At 36.8% G+C, this 23,908-nt stretch overlaps 2 protein-coding genes across 2 annotated transcripts in view; one reads left to right on the forward strand and one right to left on the reverse strand.

Moving 5' to 3' along the window:
- Window positions 1-3,408: 3,408 nt before the first annotated feature.
- The window catches only part of Tdrd3 (tudor domain containing 3), a 107,827-nt gene continuing 87,327 nt past the window's right edge, over window positions 3,409-23,908 (forward strand). The window contains exons 1-2 of the mRNA XM_010636941.3: window positions 3,409-3,488; window positions 8,331-8,399. The gene's annotated coding sequence lies outside the window, so the exon portion shown is untranslated. The remainder of the gene's footprint in view (window positions 3,489-8,330; window positions 8,400-23,908) is intronic.
- Window positions 20,811-21,410, reverse strand: LOC104871140 (endogenous retrovirus group K member 21 Pro protein-like). The gene has a single exon (XM_010636946.1). The coding sequence runs from the start codon at window positions 21,408-21,410 to the stop codon at window positions 20,811-20,813; it is 600 nt and encodes a 199-aa protein (XP_010635248.1).

The following is a 23,908-nucleotide window of genomic DNA, read 5'->3' on the forward strand; positions in this document are numbered from 1 at the left end:
GCAGAGTAGCTGGATACAATGTCAACACTCAAAACTTGATAGCCTTTTTGTAAACAAATAATAGTCACTGAGAGAGAAATTAGGGAAACAATTCCTTTCACAATAGCATCCAGAAAAAGGAAGTATCTAGGAATCAATCTAACAAAGGAAGTAAAAGACCTCTATAGTGAAAATTACAGCACTCTGAAAAAAGAGATCAAAGAGGATATAAGAAAATGGAAAGATAATGCTCTGGTCCTGGGTAGGAAGAATCAACATAGCGAAAATGACCATACTACCAGAACTGCTATACAGATACAGTGCAATTCCTATTGAAATTCCAATGGTATATCTTACAGAACTAGACAAAATAATCCAAAAACTCATTTGGAACCAGAAGAGACCTAGAATAGCAAAAGCCTTTCTATTCAACAGAAACCTGAGGGGGTATCACAATCCCCAACTTGAAACTAATACTACAAAGCCATTGTGCTAAAACAGCATGGTACAGGCAAAGAAAAAGACCTGAGGATCAGTGGAATAGATTGGAAGATATGAAAACAATTCCAGATATACTCAGCTACCTCATGTTTGACAAAGGAGCCAACCATCCTCAGTGGAGGAAAGATAACCTCTTTAATAAATGGTGTTGCAAAAACTGCATTTCAACCTGCCAAAAATTAAAAGCAGACCCTTATGTTTCACCATCAGTAAACTAAAAATCCAAGTAGGTTAAAGATGTAAATATTAAAACAGAAACTCTAAACTTGCTGGAAGATAAGTTAGGCAGAACTCCTGAAGACATTGGCCGAGGAAAATACTTTATGAACAAATCCTCAGTAGCACAGGAACTAGCACAAAGAATCAGCAACTGGGACATCATATTAAAAAGCTTCTGCACTGCCAAAGAAACCAACAGATCTAAGAGACAACCTACAATGTGGGAAAAAAATTTTACTAGCTGCACCTCAAAGTAGTATTATCTAGAAAATTTAAAGAAATAAAAAAATATCAGCCCCCCAAAAATAAAGACCCAATTAAAAAATGGGCATCTGAAATGAACTGGAATTTCTCAGACAAAGAAGTAAAAGCTTCAAGAAAATATATGAAAAAATGTTCCACATCAGTGGTCATTGAAGAGATGTGGATGAAAACAACACAGATTCTACCTCACCCTGCAAAGAATGGCTGCTATCGAGAAATAAATGAATAAGAAATGTTGGTGGGGTTGTGGGGAGAAAGGAACCCTTGTCCATTGTTGGTGGGAGTGCAGACTGGTGCAACCACTATGGAAATCAATATGGAGACCTGAAAGAACTAGGCTTACAGGTTCCAGTTGACCCAGTCATCCCTGTGCTGGATATCTTTCCAAAAGAATTAAAAGAATCATATCACAGTGATATATGTGCACCCATGTTTATAGCGATTTGTAATAGCTAAAACTTGGATACAGCTCATTTGCTCATCAGTTGTAGACTGCATAAAGAAGACGGGGAGGTTTTTCTGTAAAATGTAATACTACTCAGCCATAAAGAATGAGAAGTTAGACTCATTCATAGGAAAATGGATGCATTTTGAGGATGTACTGCTAAGTGAAATAAGTCACACATATATAAATACTGACTAGTTTCTCTGTTGTGAAAAACTATAATGGTACATAAGATACTAATGATATAATTGGCAATGTGAAATAGGAAGAAAAGAGCTAAAGGTGTAGGGGAAATGGGAGGGGTAGGCGAAAGGTAATAAGGGAAAAGGAAAAGAAAATGAAAAAATGGAAATAAAGTATTTGTAAATAGGGAAGGGAGGAGGGGGTGAAGGGAAGGCAGGGATAAGGAGAAAAAATGAGAACCAAGACCTGTCATGTAAAGGTACAAGATCCCAATGATGAATGTAAATTACTGTATACCTAAAATGTACCAATAAACTCAATGAGAAAAAAAAAAAAAGAAAGAAATCAACAATAACAAATGCTGGCAGGATGTGTGGATAAAGGAACCTTTCTCCATTGTTTGTGGGAGTGCAGACTGGTCCAACCACTGTGCAAATCAATATGGAGATACCTCGAAGAACTAGGATTAGAGGTTCCATTTGACCCCATTATCCCTCTGCTGGGTATCTTTCTAAAATAATTAGAATCATATTACAGTGATACATGTATACCTATGTTTATAATGGCACAGTTGTAATAGCTAAAACTTGGAAACAGCCCAATTGCCCATCAGTTGGAAACTGGATAAGGAAGATGTGGTTTTTCTATAAAATGGAATACTACTCAGCCATAAAGAATGAGAAACTAGAGTCATTCATAAGAAAATGGATGCATATTTTGGCCATACTCTTTAAGTGAAATAAATAAGACACGTGTGAATACTAAATAGTTTCTCTGGTGTGAAAAACTAAAAGTGTAAATTGCATAACTGATAATTTGATATAGGAAGAAAGGGGCTAATGGTATAGGGGAAGTGGGAAGTGTAGAGGAAAGGAAATAAGGGACAAGAAAAAAATATAAGAAATGGAAGAATTGGAAACAAAGTCTTTGTAAATAGGGGAGTGTGGAGGGCATGAAGCAAAGGCAGGGGTATGGGGAAAAAGTAAGAATAAAAATCTGTCATATAAGGGTACAAGATCCCAATTATGAATGTAACTACTATATACTTAAAAAGTACCAATACATTCAATAAGATTAAAAAATCAGATGTTATTGGACAATTTTTGTAGGGGGATGTGGTATATTTAACTTGAATTATAGAATTGATCAAAAAATTTCAGAATTTCCACGTTCCTTTTGGATTAATGGGTAAAGATGATTTTTCTCCCTTTGGATTCAGTAATCTCTTTATACTTTGAATTAATAATTGTCTCTGATGCAATTGATGTGGACTAGCTGAATGGATGAAGGGAAAATAAGATATTTTAATAGAAAAGAGAATAAGTAAAAGATGCATGCTGAAACATTACCTATATTTGTGTCATATGGAATCAGTAACATTTAATAATTCTTGAGAACATTTTGGTTAAAAAGACTTGAGAAGAAAACATGTGAAAGTTGCGAGGGAATTTATACAGGTGTAAGTTTAAAAGCTTCGTTGGTTTTAGTTCTATTTTTACCACACATCTCAATCTCTTAAGAGTTTATCATATTATCAAATATTTACTAAGTCAGATTATTATATATTCATAAGAGCGAAGACTAGCTCATACACTCTAAGTTTGATGTTGATATTTAAATAGCTTTTCTCAGAAAGGATATAGTTAATTTTATTGACAGAATATTCCTTTAAGAGTACAAAGAAAAACTGGGTGTCTTTATCCATAACTTTCCATAGTGTATGTAGTAGAAACATTTTAGAAGGAAGTGCATATAGTCATAGTCTTGGTTAAATTTGATTGGAATATAAAGTTGTTTATTTTATTTTAACAGGTATCTTTCAGATGAAGGCATTGAAGCTTGCACAAGTTCTCCTGACAAAGTCAATATAAATGACATCATCCTCATTGCTCTCAATGTAGGTTATGTTTGTTAACTTATAAACATTTTAAATTTGAAAGTCATTAATGAAAAACATTTCATAAGTTAAAGTGGATTTTAGGATAAATAGTATGGATAATATCTTTGTTTTTATCCTTTTTTTCCTTCCTGGTTTTTTGAGACAGCGTCTTGCTGTGTAGTTCAGGCTGACTTCCAAATCATGGCAGTCCTGTTTAGCCTTCCCGAGTGCTAGGATTATAGGCTTGCACCACCATGCCCAATCTTTGGTCTATTTTAAGATATAGTGATGTTTGTTGAACTTGGTAATTTCATATTTGGTAGTTACTAACATGCAAAGAATCCAATGAAAAGGAAAAGTAGTCAGTACTCTTTTTTTCATCCAATATTTATAGAATTTTATAACATTTCTAGTAAATATTTAATATTAAAACCATTACTTAAAACAAACTGACATTTAATTTTCATGGAAACTTAAGATACAGCTTTTAGATGTTGAATTAAAATATAAGTAAACATTCTTTCAATTTTGCATTGCCCTTCTGGTATTTTTTTTTTTTGGTTAAAAACATTACAAATCAATTTATACATTGTGATACCTGATCAGTGAAATTCATAAAAAAACTATTGTCTGACAAATCATCCTACCCCAGTAGCACTGATATAAAAGAAAGCAGAAATAGTGGATACTAAGAATATTAAAATATCAAATGTATAACTGTGTAACATTTTCTTTTATAATCTAAGCGTGTAAATTATTAAATTGATATTTACAGAATTACACTTGTGTTTAAACATAAAATTTATTTTCTGAACTCTAGGTGATTTTTTTACAGCTTTGAATTTTATTCAGTAAGATCAGGATAGAATCTTTTTTTATTTCTAAACTGAGATTTTTTTTTTTTGTACCAGGGATCAAACTCAGGACCTTGTATTTGCAAGGCAGGTGGCCGCATCACTGAGCTAAATCCCTGGAAATACTGAGATTTTTAATAAATAAAAGACAAGTTTTTTTATACTAAACATTAGTTAGAAATTATGTGTATTATTTACTACTGTAATAGCAATAGTTCCGAGATACTTTAACTTAGATTTGCACACTCAAATTAGTGAATTCTACTTTTAAAAAATGTAAATAAATTTATTTCTTGTTTATGTAAGGAGAGCTTTCTAAAGATGATAGATCTTATGACAGCTGCTGTTTTTTTCTTATTTACTTGGAAAACAGCAATGAAATACCTATAATTGGTGTGAACTTTAAAATAATAAATCAAAATTAAGTATTTGTATGATGGTAATTATCTGAATGCATTGTCTATCATTTCCTCTTAATACATAGTTCTGTACACTGATACAAAAGTATCATGCTATATGATAATAGAGAATAAAACTTTTAAATCAGAATGAAGCCTATACCAAATTTATTTTTCAAATTTATCACTTTTCAATAAAATTGAAGCGTGTAGTAGTATCCTGTTGAATTGATATTTCAACTTTTGAAAGATAGAGATAACTAACCACAAGTTGAAAAGGATTGTTATTGTATACACACACACATTTATTTGTTTTGTTTTATATTGGGAGAATAATCTGTGCACAAATTTTCTTATCTTCTTTTCCTCTTCTTTGGGACACACTGAACTTGTTCCTTTATTGAGAAATGAACAGTTGAATAACACTTGTACGTGACTAGTGCCCAAAGCTTTTTTGTGCTGCTCAGCAAGGAATCCTATGCTTAGCATGTACCAGAATTCGAGATTATAACCCACCCCGCACTTAAAACACACACTTTTTACCTTTCTCCCAAAACAGGTGCTCACCATAACAGATATTTATATCAAGAGTCCTGGCAGTGAATCACATTTTCACTTAGGGAATGGTTCAAGTACTGAGTTCCTAGGACCTTGTCAGTGGGCCTTTAAAGCAAAGCCACCTTAAACCTGCTGTATGACTTTTTTTTTTGGTACTGGGGATGGAACTCAGGACCTTGCACTTGTGAGGCAGGTGGCAGAACACCTGAGCTAAATCCCTGGCCCTGTATGACTCTTTTATTCTTAGATTTCTGTGTTGAAAGGAGGTTCTTAATTTTTTTATTTGTAATTTAGGGAATAGGAATATTAAATGATGTGAAGTTTTGTATTTTGTTTTGGTTCAAGTATGAGTTATTCAGAAAAGATTATGTAATAGCACAGCCTTAAATTACTAAACATTATTTATTACTAAAAATGTAAAAGCAGAATAATTTTGTAGAAATTCTATATAAAATGATTTGCCAAATAAGCATTGTGCTAAAGTCTTGAATAATCATCATTGTATATGTATGTATTATGCTTCTGTAGGTAGATGGTTTGAAAATTACCAACAGAATTTTTATTGTATCTTTTTTTATATTTTTATATATTTTATATTTTAAAATATTTTTTCATAGATTCTTATGTCTGCATTTTTTTTCTGTGTTCAGTATAAAAGTATTAGAACACAACTATTGTCCTAGCAAGCCTGATAATAAAATTGCTTTTGTGGTACTTACAAAGTGACTTTGAATTTAGGATGTTGGATTTGAAATGCCATTTTTATCTTGCTTTGAAAACACAGCCTGGTGTGGGGGTGCTTGACTGTAATCCCAGCATTTGGGAGGATTGCTGTGAGTTTGAGGCCAGCCTGGGTTATGTAATGAGTTCATAGTAAGCTACATAGTATAGTTTGGCCTACACTACATAATGAGACCCTGTCTCAATGCCCCCCTCCCCAAAAAAGCACATTGAGATCACATTTCATTGTGTGTGTGTGTGTGTGTGTGTGTGTGTGTGTGTGTGTGTGTGTATATATATATATATAAATATATATATATATATCCATATTAAAAATTATGTAGACTTGAAATATATTGCCATTTTAGCTTGACAACAGCTTTGTAATGTAGGGGTGGTGATTTTTTTCCATTTTGGAGAGGAATAAATTAATTTGGTTTAGAAAATCTGTGAAAGTGTCCAAGGTCATATAATTAATTATAGTTGATAAGTCAGTTATTTCTTACACGTATTTAAATATTTCAGAATAACTTTTGAATAACTTTAATGCCTACTTTTATGAATTGTTTCATTGACTAGTTATGTTTTGATGATATGAAATGTACACTTTTTTATTCACTAATATAAACAGTGACTGACATTCACTAAATGCTTATTCTGTGCAAGTGAATGTGTCAGATGGTCACATTTATTAGCATTTGATCTTCAAAACAACCCTTGCTAGAAGGGAGGCTGATGTAAAAATGTTTTATCTATGTAGTACTCAGTATTTTTTAATCAAAAGACACACAGTGTAAGGTCCAGTTAATAATTCTTTTTACCATATTATCTGATTGAAGCTGCAAAAAAGACATAAATCTAAGCATTGTTACTTAAATGTTTGTATTTGGGGTTTAGCTTGCTTGGCAGTTCCATTTGACATTTTAGTTTAGGGATGATCCTTGCATTACATTGAGAAATAAATTATGAAGCATAGTAGTAAAAGATTAGAAAAGTAATGTGAGAGATATAGAATTTATCTGCCTGTTTTTTTTTTTTTTTTTTTTTTTTTTTTTTTTGTACTGGGGATCGAACTTGGGACCTTGCACTTGCAAGGCAGGCAGCGGAACCACTGAGCTAAATCCTCAGCTCCATCTGCCTCTTTCCTAAGTTGACTACAGGTGGATATTTCAAATAGTATATTATTATAGATGTTCAAAGAAGATTATCCTATATTCATTTCATACCACAGTAATTTTTAGTCATTTAGTGTTTTCTCTGTGAGTATAGCAGAAACTTTCTTGTATAATTTATGTGACTAAATACCCCTTTTATTTTGTTATTAAGGGGATGCAGAGCTATTATTTATTTTAAGGAATAATAAAACTGTAACTTTAATTTCACTATCTCAAGCATGAAGATATTTTTTTTTCTTTTGATATTTTGAGACAAGGTCTCAAAGTTATGTAGTTCAGCCTGGCCTTGAGCTCTGGCAGTCCTCCTGCCTCAACTTCCCAAGTACTGGGATTACAAGAGTGTGCCACCATGCCCAGCAGAACATATTTTCTTAGTTTAAATAATTGGATGTTTCTCATGAGTACTGATAGTTTTGCTTTGAATGAATTTTTGCCATTTCTTTGGGTCTTCACTTTTCAGAAGGACTTACTTTTGAAAAATGCTGTTTTTTAAAAAAGTATAGACTGTGTAATTTTCTCTTTATGTCAAAAGTGCTACAACTTTTTAAATTTTAGTCCTTATGTTTTTCTTTGGTTTGCTGAGTTATTCATACTTCTGCATTTTTCAGGTAGTTAGTCATTTGTTCACCAACCTTTGTTTCTATTTTGCATAAGAAAATGGAATAATTTTACTATACAAAGTCTTGCTTCTTTGCTATTCCAGTGGTACTGTTGCCTGGTATATTTATATGTTGCTTTGTTACATTATGGATATCATATCCTATAGTGTAATGTGTTTTCATGTCTATGCATATCAAGGTCATATGAGATTCAGCTAAAAATGCATTTGTTTCTGTATTCAAAATCTGTCATTGGATTTATTGGGTTATAGCATTTTTTAGTAACACGACAATTCACATAAAATCAAATTAGATTTTAATAGAGAATAGTAAGTCACAAAGTTACCTAGAGGAATATGAGGCTGAATATGTCACTGTTCACTTTATTGACATGTCTTAAACAGCTTATATAGGAGGTTATGTTATTTGAAAAGATCATTTACATGTATACATCTCAAAATCACAGACCTTAAGTAATTTCATTTTTTGTTTTGAGATTAAATTTAAATTTACTTTTTTCTGTAATTCTTTTTTAATAATAATATTTTTATTTTAGACAGATCTGAGAACAATTGGCAAGAAATTCCTTCCCAATGACATCAGCAGTGGTGGAAAGGTAGAAAAGGTAAAGAAAATTGCTAACTTCTTAAATTTTGCCAACTACAATAAATATGAACATTTACAAAATTACTGGCATTTTTTATTTCAATAAACTGAATGGAAAAATATTTTGGAGGTGAACCTGTCACTAGATCATCCTTACAGTGATTTTACTTCCACATAAAATGTTATTAAAAGTTAAATTTTGGTGACTTATACACAAAAAAATCTTGTTCCAGGAATTATAAATATAGCATACCTGTTTACATGTGAGACTTAACATGTTATCAGAGCTCAAGACACAGATCTTTTCTTACCTTTTTATTTTAGTTATCTTAAACTTGCTAATTTTATTTAATGGACTTATTAATATGAGTATAATGTTAGAAGATAGTATTAGGAGCAATATGACAAAACTGTGCCATCATTATGTACTATCCATATATGTGTTCATGTTAGGAATTTTCTTAGTGATTTCTTTTTAAAATACAATACAGGGACACATGTTTAAGATAACAACCAGCCAGTTTTTTTATTTCTTTTTCATTTATGTTGAATTTTTCTTTTGCATTTGAAACTACACAGAATTGTGTTAGCTAAGATTTTAATGTATGCTCTTGGTAACTTTTTTTGAATTCTTAAGGAACATTATTATCTGTAATAAGTAATTTTAATTTGTATGTTTTTTGTTTGAATAAATATTCTATTTTTACACTCATTTAAAATAATTATTTTACCTTGGATATTTTAAATTTTGGATAGTTCCTCTAAATGTAGTAACTTTTATATTTCCTAAACATTAATCCATTTTTCAATAGATATTGGTAGTAAGCACCAAAAGAGGATTGATCATCTGTTCTGATTTTTGGAAGCAGAATAGGGTTCTACTGCTTCCTTCAGAAATTCATTTTAATGGTTTGACAGCATTCTTTGTGAGAAAACTTTAATTATATTTTGACCTAAATTTCTTGTACTGCAATTTAAAGTTTATAATGTATTTTTTATATTTCCTCTGGGGAAATGGAGAACATTTGATGGTAGTCCTTTGAATAATTCTTTGTAGACTTGTTGCCTCACTTTTCTTTTTACATAAGCCATCTATCTTGATTCTTTTGTTTATTCTCAGTCTCAAGCTTTTCTGTCGCCTCTGTTATACTTTTGAGCATCTTCTCCAATTTCTGTTTTTGGTTATAGTAGTAGTGCTTAGACTTCATTGTATGTTAGGGCTGCTAGACACCTGGGTGAGAGACTGCCAGTTCCCAGATCATCCCTGTCCTTGATGAAGCCTAGGAATTTGCATTCTGGGTAAGTTTTACTGGCCAGAGAAGCATATGTAGAAAAGCAGTGGATTTAGTCTTTTGGATTGGGCCGTTCTCTTGAATAGATCTGATGAGTACAGGAAAAGTATGTACCATCAAAATAGTAGCTGTATATCCTTACAGTAGTTTACTTCAGAAAATTTTGGAGCTTTCTGGATTAGCTTTGTGTTCTCTCTGTACCCTTCACTTTTTCAAAGCATTTTTGCTTCTAAATGTTTTGTGCTATAATTTTTTTTAAAGATTTCCTTCAGTTGTAGCTAGTGTAACTAACTACAGTTTAAAAAAAAACAACCAAGCTTTCTGATTGTTCTGTACCAAATTTTATCCTTTAAAAAATTTTTAATGCTAATGTGACTTTATACACAAAATGAATAGATGTAAAAATAAGCCCTTTTCACATGAAACAGGAAATCTCTGTTTTTCTTCTTTAATTATAGTTTTCCTTTTATTACCTGCTCTGACACCAAATGTAATTCCCACATTTGGTTAAAACTTCATATGTTATAAAAAGAATAGGTGCGTGCTGTAATTCAGCGCTTGAGAGGCTGAGGCAGGAGAATTAAGCAAGTTTCTGGGCAACTTAGTGTGACCCTGCCTCTGAGGGGTTAGGGACATAGCTCAGTGCTATGTTCAGTCTCTGATACTGCAAAAAAACAAAACAAAACACGCACACAAAAAACCCCAACCCAAAACAAAACTATTTTTGGCTAAAGTAAATGTTGAAGAAATATGTTTTTTGTGTTTATTTAATTATTTTGCCTTTATAAAATAAGACTAATTTCAGTAATATCTGCTTTATTTATTCCTTTATTGGGATGTTTTAGTAGTCAGCATTTAAACAATTCTGTTTAAATGAACTATTACATAGACTTGATTCCAGAATTAGCAAGTCACTAAATTACATATGTTATGTTTTAGTGTAAAATAACTTTATTTTAATTTGCATAAACTATAGAGCACTTAGTGGAATATTTGAATAGTAATCTGCTTATTTCTTGGCCATGCCGGATTTTAGTATGAAGTGATATTTTGTAGTTTTCTTTTTACATTAAGAAAGGATGATAAGAGAAAAGAAAAAAATCATGAGAAAATGAAAAAATGGAAATAAAATATTTGTAAATAGGGAAGGGGGAGGCGGTGAAGGAAGGGCAGGGGTATGGGGAAAAAATGAGAACCAAGACCTGTCATGTAAAGGTACAAGATCCCAATGAAGAATGTAACTGTGCTGTATATCTAAAAAGTACCAGTAAACTCAATGAGAGAAAAAAGAATGAAATCTGCATGTGTGGGAGGAGGGAGAGAAAGTTTTGGGGGAGGGGAGAAGATGTGGAAAGGGAGAGAGAATTAATTACCTACTTGTTTTCCAAAACAGCAAAAACTAACTTTCTAAAACCTAATTTAGTCAGAAAACTTAAAAAATTTGATAGATTAGATTTTCTAAAAATCAGAGAAGGCTCGATTGAGATTGAATATGGAGAGAAATAAAGTTTTAGAGATCAGTGACAAACTGGAAAGATACAGATGTAGTCATTGTCCAGGATGGAAATTCTCCTGTTCATTAATTTATGTGACATCTGGCAAGTTACTAAGTCTTTCTATATTTTAATTTTCTTATTCAAACATTATTCCCTATGACATTGAAAAGTTAACTGAGATTATATACACACATTAAATGTAGTGCAGTGCGTATAGAAGGTCTTGAGGATTCTGCACATTTTAGGATGATATTTTTGTTCCAGAAATCTAAAAATGCGTGCATCTTTTGTTGAGTTTCTGGTTATTGAGAGCTCTCCAAGGAAATTCAGTGAATGAAGCAAGACAAATGGCTGCATCATTATTGTCTGGGTGTTGACCTCAGCTCCTAACACAGGACTCTACTATTTGTGCTGGAGCGAGCTCTGTAACAGAATTAGTGTCAGCTCAAACCTCTGCTCTCATTGATCCTATTAAATTCCAAGCCTGTCTGTGATACTACCATTTTAAAAAAATTTTTTCATTTTGATACCGGGGATTGAACTCAGGTCCTTGTGCTTGCGAGGCAGATGGCGGAATCACTGAGCTAAATCCCCAGCCCCAGTACTACCATTTCTAGTAAAGAGATAGAAATCCAAAAGAAAGACAATATTTGCCCTAGGATTTAGGGAGCAAATACTTCAGAAGCCGGAGGGGAGAAGAGGCTGTCATTTTAGTAGGCACAGACTCCACTAGCCTTGTATAGTCCCTTTGAAATTGCCTCTCCCACCAACAGAGGAGGAGGAAAAAGAGGAGGAAGAGAAAATGGTGTCCCCATGTGTCTTTGTCTTCTGACCCCCAGGAAACTCATTCTCTAGGCCTGAGGCACAAAACAGACTACAGGAGCTTCCACACAGCAGGTCAGAGTATAGGGAGAAGTCTTCAGACTTTCCTGCAAAGCCAAAAGTAAATGCTCATATGTTCTGTGTTATTATTATAATTAATAAGACTTAGATAACACAGTTTTCAGCATTTGGGAATTTGAGAGTAGAAAGAGAGTGGGGAGCTGATGGATGTGTGATTAAAGATAACTTGTAGGACTGTAGTTAGAAGATAGGCAATCCTGAATACATTTTATTTACCACTCTTGTTCTAAGACAGATTTGAAGCCTTCTGAAAGACATTGTCATTTGGATTCTGAAACTAAAGTCTTAATAATTTTTGTTACCACTGATTATTTTGGTAGAAAGTAGAATAGAAAAAATGCAACTAACTAACTAATTAATACAGTAGTTTTTCTCAGGTTCTTTTTCTTTCCATTCATGATGTAAAGGAAGTACGACTTTTATATTTTTAACTCTCATCTCTATTGTTTTATTTTAATTATTTTATAGCATTTTAAGCCAGCATGTAAACATTAATTATGAATTATAGATTAACATAAAAATGCTCTGATATCAGTCCAACTACTTGAGGACCTTTGTGCATTGCTGTGGAGCTCTAACAGGAAGGACTTTCAATTTTGTTTTTATTTTTTTCTAAAAGATAGTGGGAGAGGGCATAAAAAGAATTAAGGTGTGTTATGTACATGTAGCAACTTCCCATGAGGAGTGTATTATTATGTATAGCAAACACATACCAATAAAAACAAAATTTAAAAAAAGCCGCAGTACCAATAGTATATACCCTTTTAAATGTGGAATTGAAAGTGGAATTTTACAAGTTACTCAGAACCTCAGCAATACCAGCATTAACCACAAGATGGCTGTGTTGCCTTAAAATTCAAAGAGCAATGAATGCCTTCTCCCTTGCAGAGTCTAGAAAGTGGATCTTTTTAAAGAAAATAATTGAATAAAGTTTCAATTGCTTAAATTGCTTTGGTATTTTACATGTCAACTTAGTCTTTGGATATTATAGTTTATCAGTGTCTCTTCTAGTGCGTTATTAAACATTTTCAGAAAAATGAATTACTGTATATACTATATGTACAAGTACTTATTTGTAGTAATTAGACTTCTGTAAAATTTAAAAGACTACATGAAACATTATATATTATATAGATATTCTTCTGATAATTGAAAAATAAACTATTCGCATTATTTTTGTTGGTCTTTTCCTGTCAGAGAGCAGAATGGTAAAGGAAAGAGATGGGAAACTGCTGCCTCAAAAGTGCAAGGTCCTGAGTTCGATCCCTGGTACCAAAAAAGGAAAAAGAGATGGGAAACTGACAAGTGACACAGTGGCAGAAGTGTTTCTTTTGACAAGGAGTCCTACTCTGTTTTCTTTGTGTTTCATTTGCTGTAAATTACTGTTAAGTTATTGCAAAAGGGCAAACAGTTTGCTCTGCTGTTATTTTGCTTTGTAAATGGCTGCTTTAACTTTCTAGGAATCTTGCTTGGGAAAACCTGTTCAAGATTATGTTGTCCACTTGAATTATCAGGCATTTATTAAATGTTTTGAAATTCCTAAAAGATAGGAACTTTTAAATCTAGTAAATATAGCACTATATTTATGATTCAGAAAGGTTTTCTTATATTACCATTTTTTTCCATTTAAACTCTCTTGCTGTATGTGACTATTACTTGGAAAATTTGAGATTGGGATTAGGGACTACCTAAATTTATCCTCTGGGAAGGATCCCCTCTAATTTTCTTTTTTTTTTTATTGTGTTTTGTGCAAGCTCCTAACTTAACTAGGAGAACCTTGGATTCAATAAAATCATCATCATCATCATCTTCTGTCATTTGTTGAGAACCTATTCAGTGGTAGCGGCATGTTATCTATACAATCTTCAGAAGAACACTGAAAGCAAAAATGATTGCCACCCTTCTTTTCACTGCAGAAATGGGGGAACTGTAACTTCCTTGAAATCATATTCAATTTAATTTATTTGGTAAACCTAATTTGATTGCATTGGTTTTTTTTTTTCAACCTTTTAGTTCAGTTCATTAATTTTCCTTCTTAACATAAATATCTTAAGGCTAATATTTTTTCTCAGCACTATTTTAACTGTATACTTTAAAAGTCATACATATATTCATTATCGGGTTTAAATTTCAGTTCTTATGATTCCTTTGCTATTTTAATTACAGAATATTGCAACTTTTTTCTTTTTGTTAATAGGTTTCTAATTCAGTTATATTGTGGTCAGAGACGTTTGACTGAATGATAGAAGTATTTGGAAATATTGAAAGGCTTACTTTATGATTTGTTATATATTTTTAAATGTCACGTTTGCTTAAGGGGGAAATATTTGTTCCTTAGTTACTAGATTCAGAGTTCTGTGTAAGTTCTCCAGATTGAGCTTATAGTTTATATTCAGTAATTCCAAATTCTCAAAACCTTAAGGACCTAAAATTTTATTTACTAATTTGTGTGTGTGTGTGTGTGCGTGTGTGTGTGTTTGTGTCTTAAATCTTCATGGCTTGTTTTCTCATAAGTCTCATGTTATTATCTTGTAATTTAATATTTCTTGATCTTTCTGTGTGGGAATCCTAGACATCTGAATCAGTAGTGCTTTTGTAATAGAAGGGATGTGCTTGCTCCTGCCCTGGGCTAGTTTGGGGTGCTACTGACTTGTAATACGTTAAAGTCTTTATTAAGGTTAACTTTGCCATTGTGTCATTAGCTCAAAGTTGAGACTCTCAATTCTTCCAGAAGTAAGCATCGATTTTCTCTGGAGGAAAATTTTTTCCAGATTGGGGAGTTTATCCTCGATACCTGCCTGGATGACAGAGAAAATATTTCTAAAATGTTTAACATCATAGGGTTCATTATCATTTTGGTTTTCTTTGATCTGATACTATATTTAGGATGGTACAGGCTGTGACAAATCATACTGTTATTTTCCTTCTCTTTTCCTGCCCTATCCCTATGTTTGTCAACATCAGATTGTGTTCAGATGATACTGAGTTATTTTGAAAGCAAAAGAATAGGTAAGAAAGTGGGTATCATAAATGCTACCAAAGCTTATCCTTTAGATTTTCAAAGCAGCAATAAGCTGAATTAGTATTTCTTCAACCAAAGCAGCTGTCTTAAAACATTGCCTAGTTGCCTGGGCTATAAGGTAAAGAAATGGACAGTCATCAAAAATCTCTCTTGAAATGAATGAACAACGAACACTAGGAAATCCCCACTGAAGCCATTGGAAATAACTTTTGGAAATACTGATAAGATAAAGAATAAATGCATAATGATTTTAAGTAAAAGTTCAAAAAACTGGAGAATGAAACTTTTATTTTTTTTTAATTTTAACCCACTTTGCAATAATGATGGAGCATTGATTGGAACTGAATCACACTCATGTATTTCTTTTAGGTATGCAGCTTATTTTTAAGATTAGTGGAGAATGTGATGCTTATGTTGGTAGGTATAGAGAAATTATTTCTTAAGATAATTGATAAGATTGTAAACAAATGTTTGGAAGATATCAGTCTAAGTGTCATAGAATGTATAAACTTAAGTGGTTTCTAGAGTCTTCAAAAAATTCTGTCTTAACCTTTTATCTAGATGTGATCAGATTGTAGAGCACTAGTTCTGTGTCATCCAGATTTTGGGAGTCTGACTGTCGCGAGCCGCAATGTCAGAATCCTGCCAGCAGGTCCCAAACCCGAGGGAAGAACAATGGGAGAGCCGTTTCACGAACTTAGTTCCAGGCTCATGCTCTACCGCAGCAAGGCCCCGTTTATTTTTCAGGGTGGGGTATATATAGGCTAAAACCGAAACCAAAAGTACAAACAGGGTGTAGCAGACTGGAAAGGTCACAAGGTAAAGTACAAACAGGATGTAGCAGACTGGAAAGGTCACAAGGTTCTACAAGTATTATGGGCTACATTTGCTAGGCAACAGGTCAGACCACCAGTTGAACCAGCCCGTTGTCATGGGCTACAGCACATCCGTTCCGGCGGGGTGACTCAAAGTTCAACCATGGCTAGGCCTATGTCAAGGCTTACCATGATGGCTCACCATAATTCCCCCATCTCTCTTTGATAGCATGAAGAGTGCTAGCAACTCATCATGCATCAGCCAAGGAGCCTCTGTCTTAGGCAGCAGAAGTCTTCCATCTCCTTACCCGTCATCAGTCGCAGGGCTTATGTCCCAATACGACCTGTCTTAGGTTGGTAGACAGAAGCTTCTGTCCTTACCCGTCACTGAGTATCCCAAGGCGGGGGATCTAAGCACGCCGAGCCTGAGCCAAGTAAATGGCTACGCGTGTTGTACCATCATCCAAAGAAGCCTGTACAGCCATAGCTAAACGCTCATATTTAAACTGGGAACGCTTCCAGCATCAATATGAGCAGTAACCCAAAATACACAACCCAATCATAACAGCAATAACAATAAGCCATATAACAATCCAAGAAGGTGAAAACATCTTTTTCAAATTTTCCCAAACTTCTGTAGCAAAATCTAAATTAAGCCGGATAGAATTGGCATGAACACCAGACAAGATCTCAATGTCCAATGACAACTGATTAGTTGCATTTAGAAATGTTCGATTCCAAGACCCTCGCAACAATGACGAAAGTCTTCGGACTTCCTCAGCATGGTTTTTGACAGGAAAGGGAGTAAGGCAGAGCTGTTGAAATCTGGGATCACAGTCCAATCGAGTATGCAACCACAATCCTTCAACTTCTTCATTTAATAAGTCCATTTGTTGCTCAATTATAGCCAAACCAGTTCCAATGTGAGGGTTGATGTGCTGTTGGGTTCGTAAAGCCATGGTTGTAGTGTTTTGAAGATCATTGATGGTGGCTGCGTTCTGTAAAGTTCCTGTCAACGCCACTGCGAAGGTGATGGCAGACACCAAGGCTATGATGCCAGCAATGATGCCCGCCACCACGGCACTTGCCACTCTTTTCCTGCGAGAAGGGGAAGAAATCTGTGCCCAAACAACAGTGGAGAAGTGATTAGAAGTGTTCAAAGGAATCCACACCTGAACGGGAATTCGTAAGACGGCCATAGATGTCAAGTTATCCTTAGCAGGAAACCAACACTGGCCAAGAAAACAGTATTCTTGAGAACAATTGGGTAACTGGGAGTTATTAATCCATAACAACAATACGAAAGGTGATCTAACACATATTCCAGAAGCTGAAAAGACAACAGATTTCAGATATTCGGGGACACTGGGGCTAAATTTTACAGGACAATTATCGTCACTGGACCCAGATCCTTTCGAGCCGGAAAGATTAATAGAATACCTGGTAGAACAATTATACCAGGTCATATTGGAAGGAGAGAGAAAATAAAAAGGTCTAAATGAGGTACAAGCATATGGGCCACAAAGGTGGCTCATACCAAAAACATTTTCACCCTTCTGTGGCTCGGGAAAGCCGTAAATTCCAAAATTCTTTGTGAAATTGTAGGAATAAGCAAATCAAGGATAACATTGTTCCCATGGCAAGATTGTGTTTTGGCCTCGGTTCTCATAACTACATTCCACTCCCAAAGGACGGAACCTGGGTATGGCAGGGGGTGAAAATTACCGTCGAACGTCGCATTAAAGCGAGGACCAGAAATATTCCAAGTTGTCTGATACCAGTTAAATCGCAACTGATTAGGGTTTTTGGCAAAAAGATGAGAAAAATGAGAACGAGAGCGAACCGAATGATTCTCTGTCAAAGGTAGACAGGTGGTGTTGCTCACATCATTACTAAAGGTAAAGCAAATGGTATCTAAAGGAAGATCAAAAGAAGCATTAATGGAAGCAGGAACTTCATAATGTTGCCAGGGAAGACCTAGGCTATTATTGGTAGTGAAAAACTGTGGAAACAGAGGAGCTTCCTGGCTCACTCCCTGTGGTTGAGGAAAAATGGGAACAGAAGCCCAAAAAACTTCTCCCATGATTGGAACTATTAGAAGGCAACCTAAAAGCACAAACGTCTTCATTTCCATTGACTATGATAACCTTCTTAATAAAAATAGTCCTACAAAGCTAAAATGAACTATCAAAGAAGTACCCACTAACAATGACTTTTTACTGTCTGGTTAAGTTTCCCTAAAACTCAAAAGAAACAAGCAACTCCTAATCACCACAATCAGTGTGACGGATGTCAGTCAAAAAGTGACGTCCATCAGCGATGGCTCACTAAATCAGGTCTCTGTACTCTCCGAGGAAGGGCACTGGCGAATTAGTCGTTCCGGGATCCACCGAGGCCCCTCGTCATCCTGTGGGAAGATACAAGCAGACCCTTGTCCCCAGTGAAGTACAGGGTCTGGTCCTTTCCATTGTCCAGTAAGGACATCTTTCCATCTTACCATCGCTTTTCCAGTGGCATGAGATGCCCAGTGTTTTGAGGCCCGTGTGACACCTTCTTCATTTATGGAAAGAAAATTTATTACAAATAGAGCATGGTTAAGTTTGTGAATAAGAGAATAAGTGCTGGAGAGCGGATTCCCACCTAGTTTTTCTATTGCAACTTTCAGAGTATGATGAGCTCTTTCAATAATGGCTTGACCTTGCGGGTTATGAGGAATACCAGTAGAATGGGAAATATGCAGGGATTGAAAAAACCTTTTTAGGGAAATGCTAATATAGGCTGGACCATTATCTGTTTTTATAGCTTGTGGTTTCCCCATATAAGCAAATGCATGTAACAAATGAGCAGTGACATCTTTTACTGCCTCTCCTGCGCGGGGTGTAGCACACATCATTCCTGAAAAGGTATCAATGGAGACGTGGACATACCGTTGCCTACCAAAGGAAGGAATATGGGTGACATCCATCTGCCATAGCTCATTACTTTTCAGGCCTCGTGGGTTGACGCCCAGAGCTTGAACTGGCAAATGGACCACACATTGTGGGCAATTCTTTACAATCTGTCTGGCTTGTTCCCTAGAAAGATGAAAAGTCAAGCGAAGGGTATGGGCATTAACATGATGTAGTCTATGAAATTCTTTTGCTTCCCTAATTTGTTGATCATTAGCCTGAATATGCATAACCTGCGGAAACTCATGAGAGGTCATAAGGATCCGCCTGTATGTTGCCTTGGGTTAAAGGTCCTGGGAGCCCGGAGTGGGCTCGGATATGATTGATGCTAAATGGGTGTGTGCGCTGCCTTATGCAGTTTTGGATTCCCAAGAAAAGAGAGTGTAATTCCCCGGTAGCAAAGATTTTTCCTGACGTCTCTAGATTTCTGACTGACTGATAGGTATACATACTATCAGTGTAAATATTTATAGGTTCAGAAAACTTTGTTAAGGTCAACAACACAGCACACAGCTCCACAAGCTGAGCAGACGAGAATGGTACTTTAAATGCCATTGTTTGTTCTCTCGAGACAATGGCTGCAGTTCCTTTTCTGGAACCGTCTGTAAAAATAGTTTGAGCTCCTTTTGTAGGATAATTCTTTGTTTTAGTGGGAAACATAAAGGTGTGTCTACAGGCGAATTGCAGCAATTTGTTGCCTGGAGGGTGATTATCAATAGTTCCTGAATAATCAAGGAAGCTTAAAAGCCAAACAGTATTTTGCTGCTGTAAAAGCTGTCTTTGACCTCTATCATAAGGGACTATTATTTTATCTGGTTCTTTCCCAAAGATGGTCTTGGAGGCCTTCCTCCCAAGTTGGCATACTTGAGCTACCATCTCATAATAAGGATTAGTCACCTTCCGTAGATGATGTGGTAAATGTATCCAATAAAGGGGCTGTTGCTGCATGAGTACCCCCGTAGGCCAATTCTGAGAAACACACACTATCAGCAGTAAGGGTTTCTTTGGGGAAAAATAACTAATACATTGATCGGCAGTAGCTTTTTCAACCAGGGCTAAAGCCCCTCTGGCTGCATCATTGAGCTTCCTTTCTGACAATGGATCAGGATCTCCTTCTAATAACTGGAATAATGGGGACAATTGACCAGTAGTCAATTTTAAATAAGGCCGAATCAAATTTATATCTCCAAGACGACTCTGAAAGTCATGAAGGGTGACAAGGGAAGGTCTTATCTTTATTTGTTCTGTGCATATGTTATCCATGTTCAATTGAAATCCTAGATAGGTTATTGGCCGAATCGACTGAACTTTCTCGGGCGCAATATAAAGTCCCCATCCTCCTAATGTCTCCTTCAAATTCATAAAGACCTGTCCTAGCATTTGTCAGAATGTGCTAGCAAGATATCATCCATATAATGATAGCAAAGGACACTAGAGGGCAATGAGGAAGCTTTTATAGCCTGTTGTACATAATATTGACACAAGGTGGGGCTATTGGCCATACCCTGTGGCAATACTTTCCATTGATATCGTTCATAGGGGGAAGCATGATTTATAGAGGGGACGCTGAAAGCAAAATATTTCCTATCCTCGGGATGTAAAGGTATGGAAAAGAAACAATCTTTAAGATCTATTACCAAAAGGTCATAATTAGAGGGGATTGCCACAGGCGAAGGTAGGCCTGGCTGAAGGGCTCCCATCAATACCATTCTTTTATTTACTTCCCTTAGATCCTGTAAGAGTCTCCATTTTCCTGACTTCTTTTTTATAATGAAAATGGGGGTATTCCAATCCAAGAAGGAGGTCTCAATATGTCCTGCCTCTAGTTGTTCCTGTACTAAACTTCTAGCGGCCGTGAGTTTTTCCTGAGTTAAGGGCCATTGATCCACCCATACGGAGGGGCCCTCAATCCATTGAAGTTTCTCCACATGGCGTACAGTAGAATCAGTGGCCCCTAAAAAGAATGACCCAATCCCAAACGAGGTGGCCGAAGTTTGCCCTCTAAAGGCTGTTGAACTCTTCCTCCTTTTCCCAAACCCTGTTGCTCCCTGTATCCTTGAAGGAGCATCTGTGTAGTGACTGCTTCATTTGGGCTGCATATTAACGCTCCCAGGGCAGCGAGGATATCTCGACCCCACAAATTTAAAGGTACATTGGAAATTACAAAAGGTTGAATGTATCCTGAATGGCCATCATTATCTTCCCATTTTATAGGCACTGAACTCTGCAGCGGAGCATTTTGTGTGCCTAGGCCCTGTAACTGAATATTAGTGGGTTTTGTGGGCCAGCTCGAAGGCCAATGCCTTGCAGCAATAACAGAGACATCAGCACCCGTATCTAAAAGACCTTGAAAAGTTTTTCCATTAAGCTTTAACTGCAATTCAGGTCTAGTTTGTCTTATTTCTTGTATCCAATATGCATCAGAAGACCCAAAACCCTTATCTCCTCGTTCTCCTTTCATAGGGGGTGCATCAGAGTGGAAAGGCAAAAGTAACAATTGGGCTATACGTTCCCCTGGGGAGATAGCAAGGACTCCTTGTGGGGATGATGCCATAATTTGAATTTCCCCAGTATAGTCAGTATCAATAAGGCTGGGATGGACTTGTAACCCCTTCAATGTCCATCTACTCCTACCTAGCAATAACCCAATTGTTCCTCCTGGCAGGGGGCCAAAGATTCCGATAGGCAATCCTCTGTGGTCCCATCTGAGAGGTAAGTATTGTATAGGAAGTGGAGCTTAAATCTAACCCTCCGCTTCCGGGGGTCCCTTGGCATAAATCGGTGACCTGTCTCCTATTGTTTCTGGGACAAACTGTTGGAGGGGATATATGTTCCTCCCCGGAGGAGGGAGAGTTGCCCTCGCATTTGTTACGGGGCCCCGAGGATGCCGCGGGCCTGTCCTCCAGTTTTTTTGTTCCATATTATACCCAAGATAGGTGCCATCCCTTGCCACCACAGAACGACACTCACGCGCATCATGGGGTCCCTTTTGACAGTGTGAGCAAAGTGTAAAGGAAGGCACCCGACTAGGGCAGTCCTTTTGTAATTGCTCTATCTTTTTGCATGCATAGCAAACAGGTGTTCTGGAATTTGTCCTGTTATTATTATTCGTGGCCTGTCGTGAATTGGCTCCCTTTTGATCGTGTATAGATTGGAAAAAGGCATGAAAAGTTCCCCCTTCCTGTGCAGTTCGATTGGCTGCTGCTTGCACCCAAGCAACACTCAATTGATTACTCACATCTGCACAAAGGCGAATGTAGCCTGTAAGATCGGTCTTTGTTCTCCAAGGTCTCAACACAGGTTTGCACCATTTATTGGCATTTTCATAAGCAAGCTGGAGAACAAAAGGCATCCCCGGTTTCAGCATCAGGGAATATCTTTCCTGCTCCATCTAAGAGTCTGTGGACAAACTCAGCATAAGGCTCATCTGGTCCCTGTCTGATGTTTCCCAGGCTAAAACTAAGATTGCCAGCATTAGGCAATTGTTTCCAGGCCCTAACGAAACACCATCCAATCTGGTCAAACACGGGGCCTCCCATAGCTATCTGAGCTTGGGTTGAGGCATATTGGCCCTCCCCCATCAGCATGTCCAGCTAGCAATAGCTACACCCGCATTTGCATTTCTGCGAGCAGTCTCACGACATTGTTCTGCAAAGGAAGACTTCCATAAGAGGAAGTCACCGCCTGACAAAACAGCACAAGCTACTGCCTTCCAGTCATTAGGAATCAACTATGAAATAGCCAGTGACTCTAAGATAGCAGTTGTAAAAGGAGCATTTGTACCATACTGATTAACAGCCAATTTCAATTCCTTTACCAACTTAAATTCTATTGGGCGGTGTTCATATCCACCGTGTTGAGTCTGAATAACCGGAAACCCAAAAATTTCTTCTCCTCTATTTTTTGCCTCAGTTACTGCCATCTCCAATGGCGTGGGGACATAAGGTTCACGCTCAGCAAGGGTGGGCTGACTTATGGGGGATACCCCGGCAATTGCCTTTCCTGAGATAGCAGCTACAGGGTCAGCCTGAGGGAGAGGAGTCTCCTCAGACCTTTGTGGTCCCTTTAACATTCTCATTTGTTGAGCTATTTGAGCTAGCTTCTGTTCGAGTAGGAGTTCTTCCTCCCGTCTCTGACACGTCAGTTGTAACTGAGCGAGGTGTGTATCTACCTCGTCATTCAATGGCGGGGTGCTAGGTGGCAGGCGCTCCTCGCAAACAGGAAGACAGGGGTAGATAGACGCAGGTGGCTCCCCGCGCCGCGACGGCGCTGGTGGGAGGTCAGCAGGCAGGGGAGGAGGACTATCTGGAGGCTCTGGAGGAGGCTCCGAGGCCTGGGATTTCTCCTCTCGAATTTGTTCCAATTCCTCATGAACCTTTTCGAGAGCCTCAGATATTTCCCTTTGAGACAGAGTTCTCAAAGCTGTATTTAAGAGCGCCCAATAGGAGAATAAGCTCTCCGGAAACCTATCAGGATCAGAGGTCAAGGCCTTCTGCAGCTGTTTACCTACTCTTCCCCAGACTTCTAGATTTATCTCAGCCTCGTCACACAACCATGGACAAACCTCATCCAATATTTTCACAAATGCCTCCAATTGAGCCTTCTTAACTTTAACCCCTTGTACCTTTAGCAACTTTTGTATAGAGTTCCCTACATAACCTCTGGATTCCATTTGACCCATACTTTAAGAATTTGAGGGCTTACACCCCTTGTTACTACTGCCATGATCAGGACTACCGTCCCCTGTCTCTCACCAGCAGCCCATTCCTTTTTTATTGCCGTGATCAGGACTACCGTCCCCTGTCTCTCATCGGCACACACTTACTTACAGCCATCATCAGGACTACCATCCCCTGTCTCTCAACGGCGGCACCCTCCTCTACAACATTTCACTCCACTGCCGTGATCAGGACTATCGCCCCCTGTCTCTCACCAGCAGGAGCCGTGGGGATCAGTCGTGGTTCTTGTTGTAGTGCCCTGGATCGCAGGGCGCTCTCCTTGATGTCCTTCTTACTCGAGTCCCTGTTCGGGCGCCACTTGTCGCGAGCCGCA

This window comes from Fukomys damarensis, unplaced genomic scaffold (genome assembly GCF_012274545.1).
Source record: "Fukomys damarensis isolate Sample0158 unplaced genomic scaffold, DMR_v1.0_HiC HiC_scaffold_38, whole genome shotgun sequence".
Taxonomy (NCBI): Eukaryota; Metazoa; Chordata; class Mammalia; order Rodentia; family Bathyergidae; genus Fukomys; species Fukomys damarensis.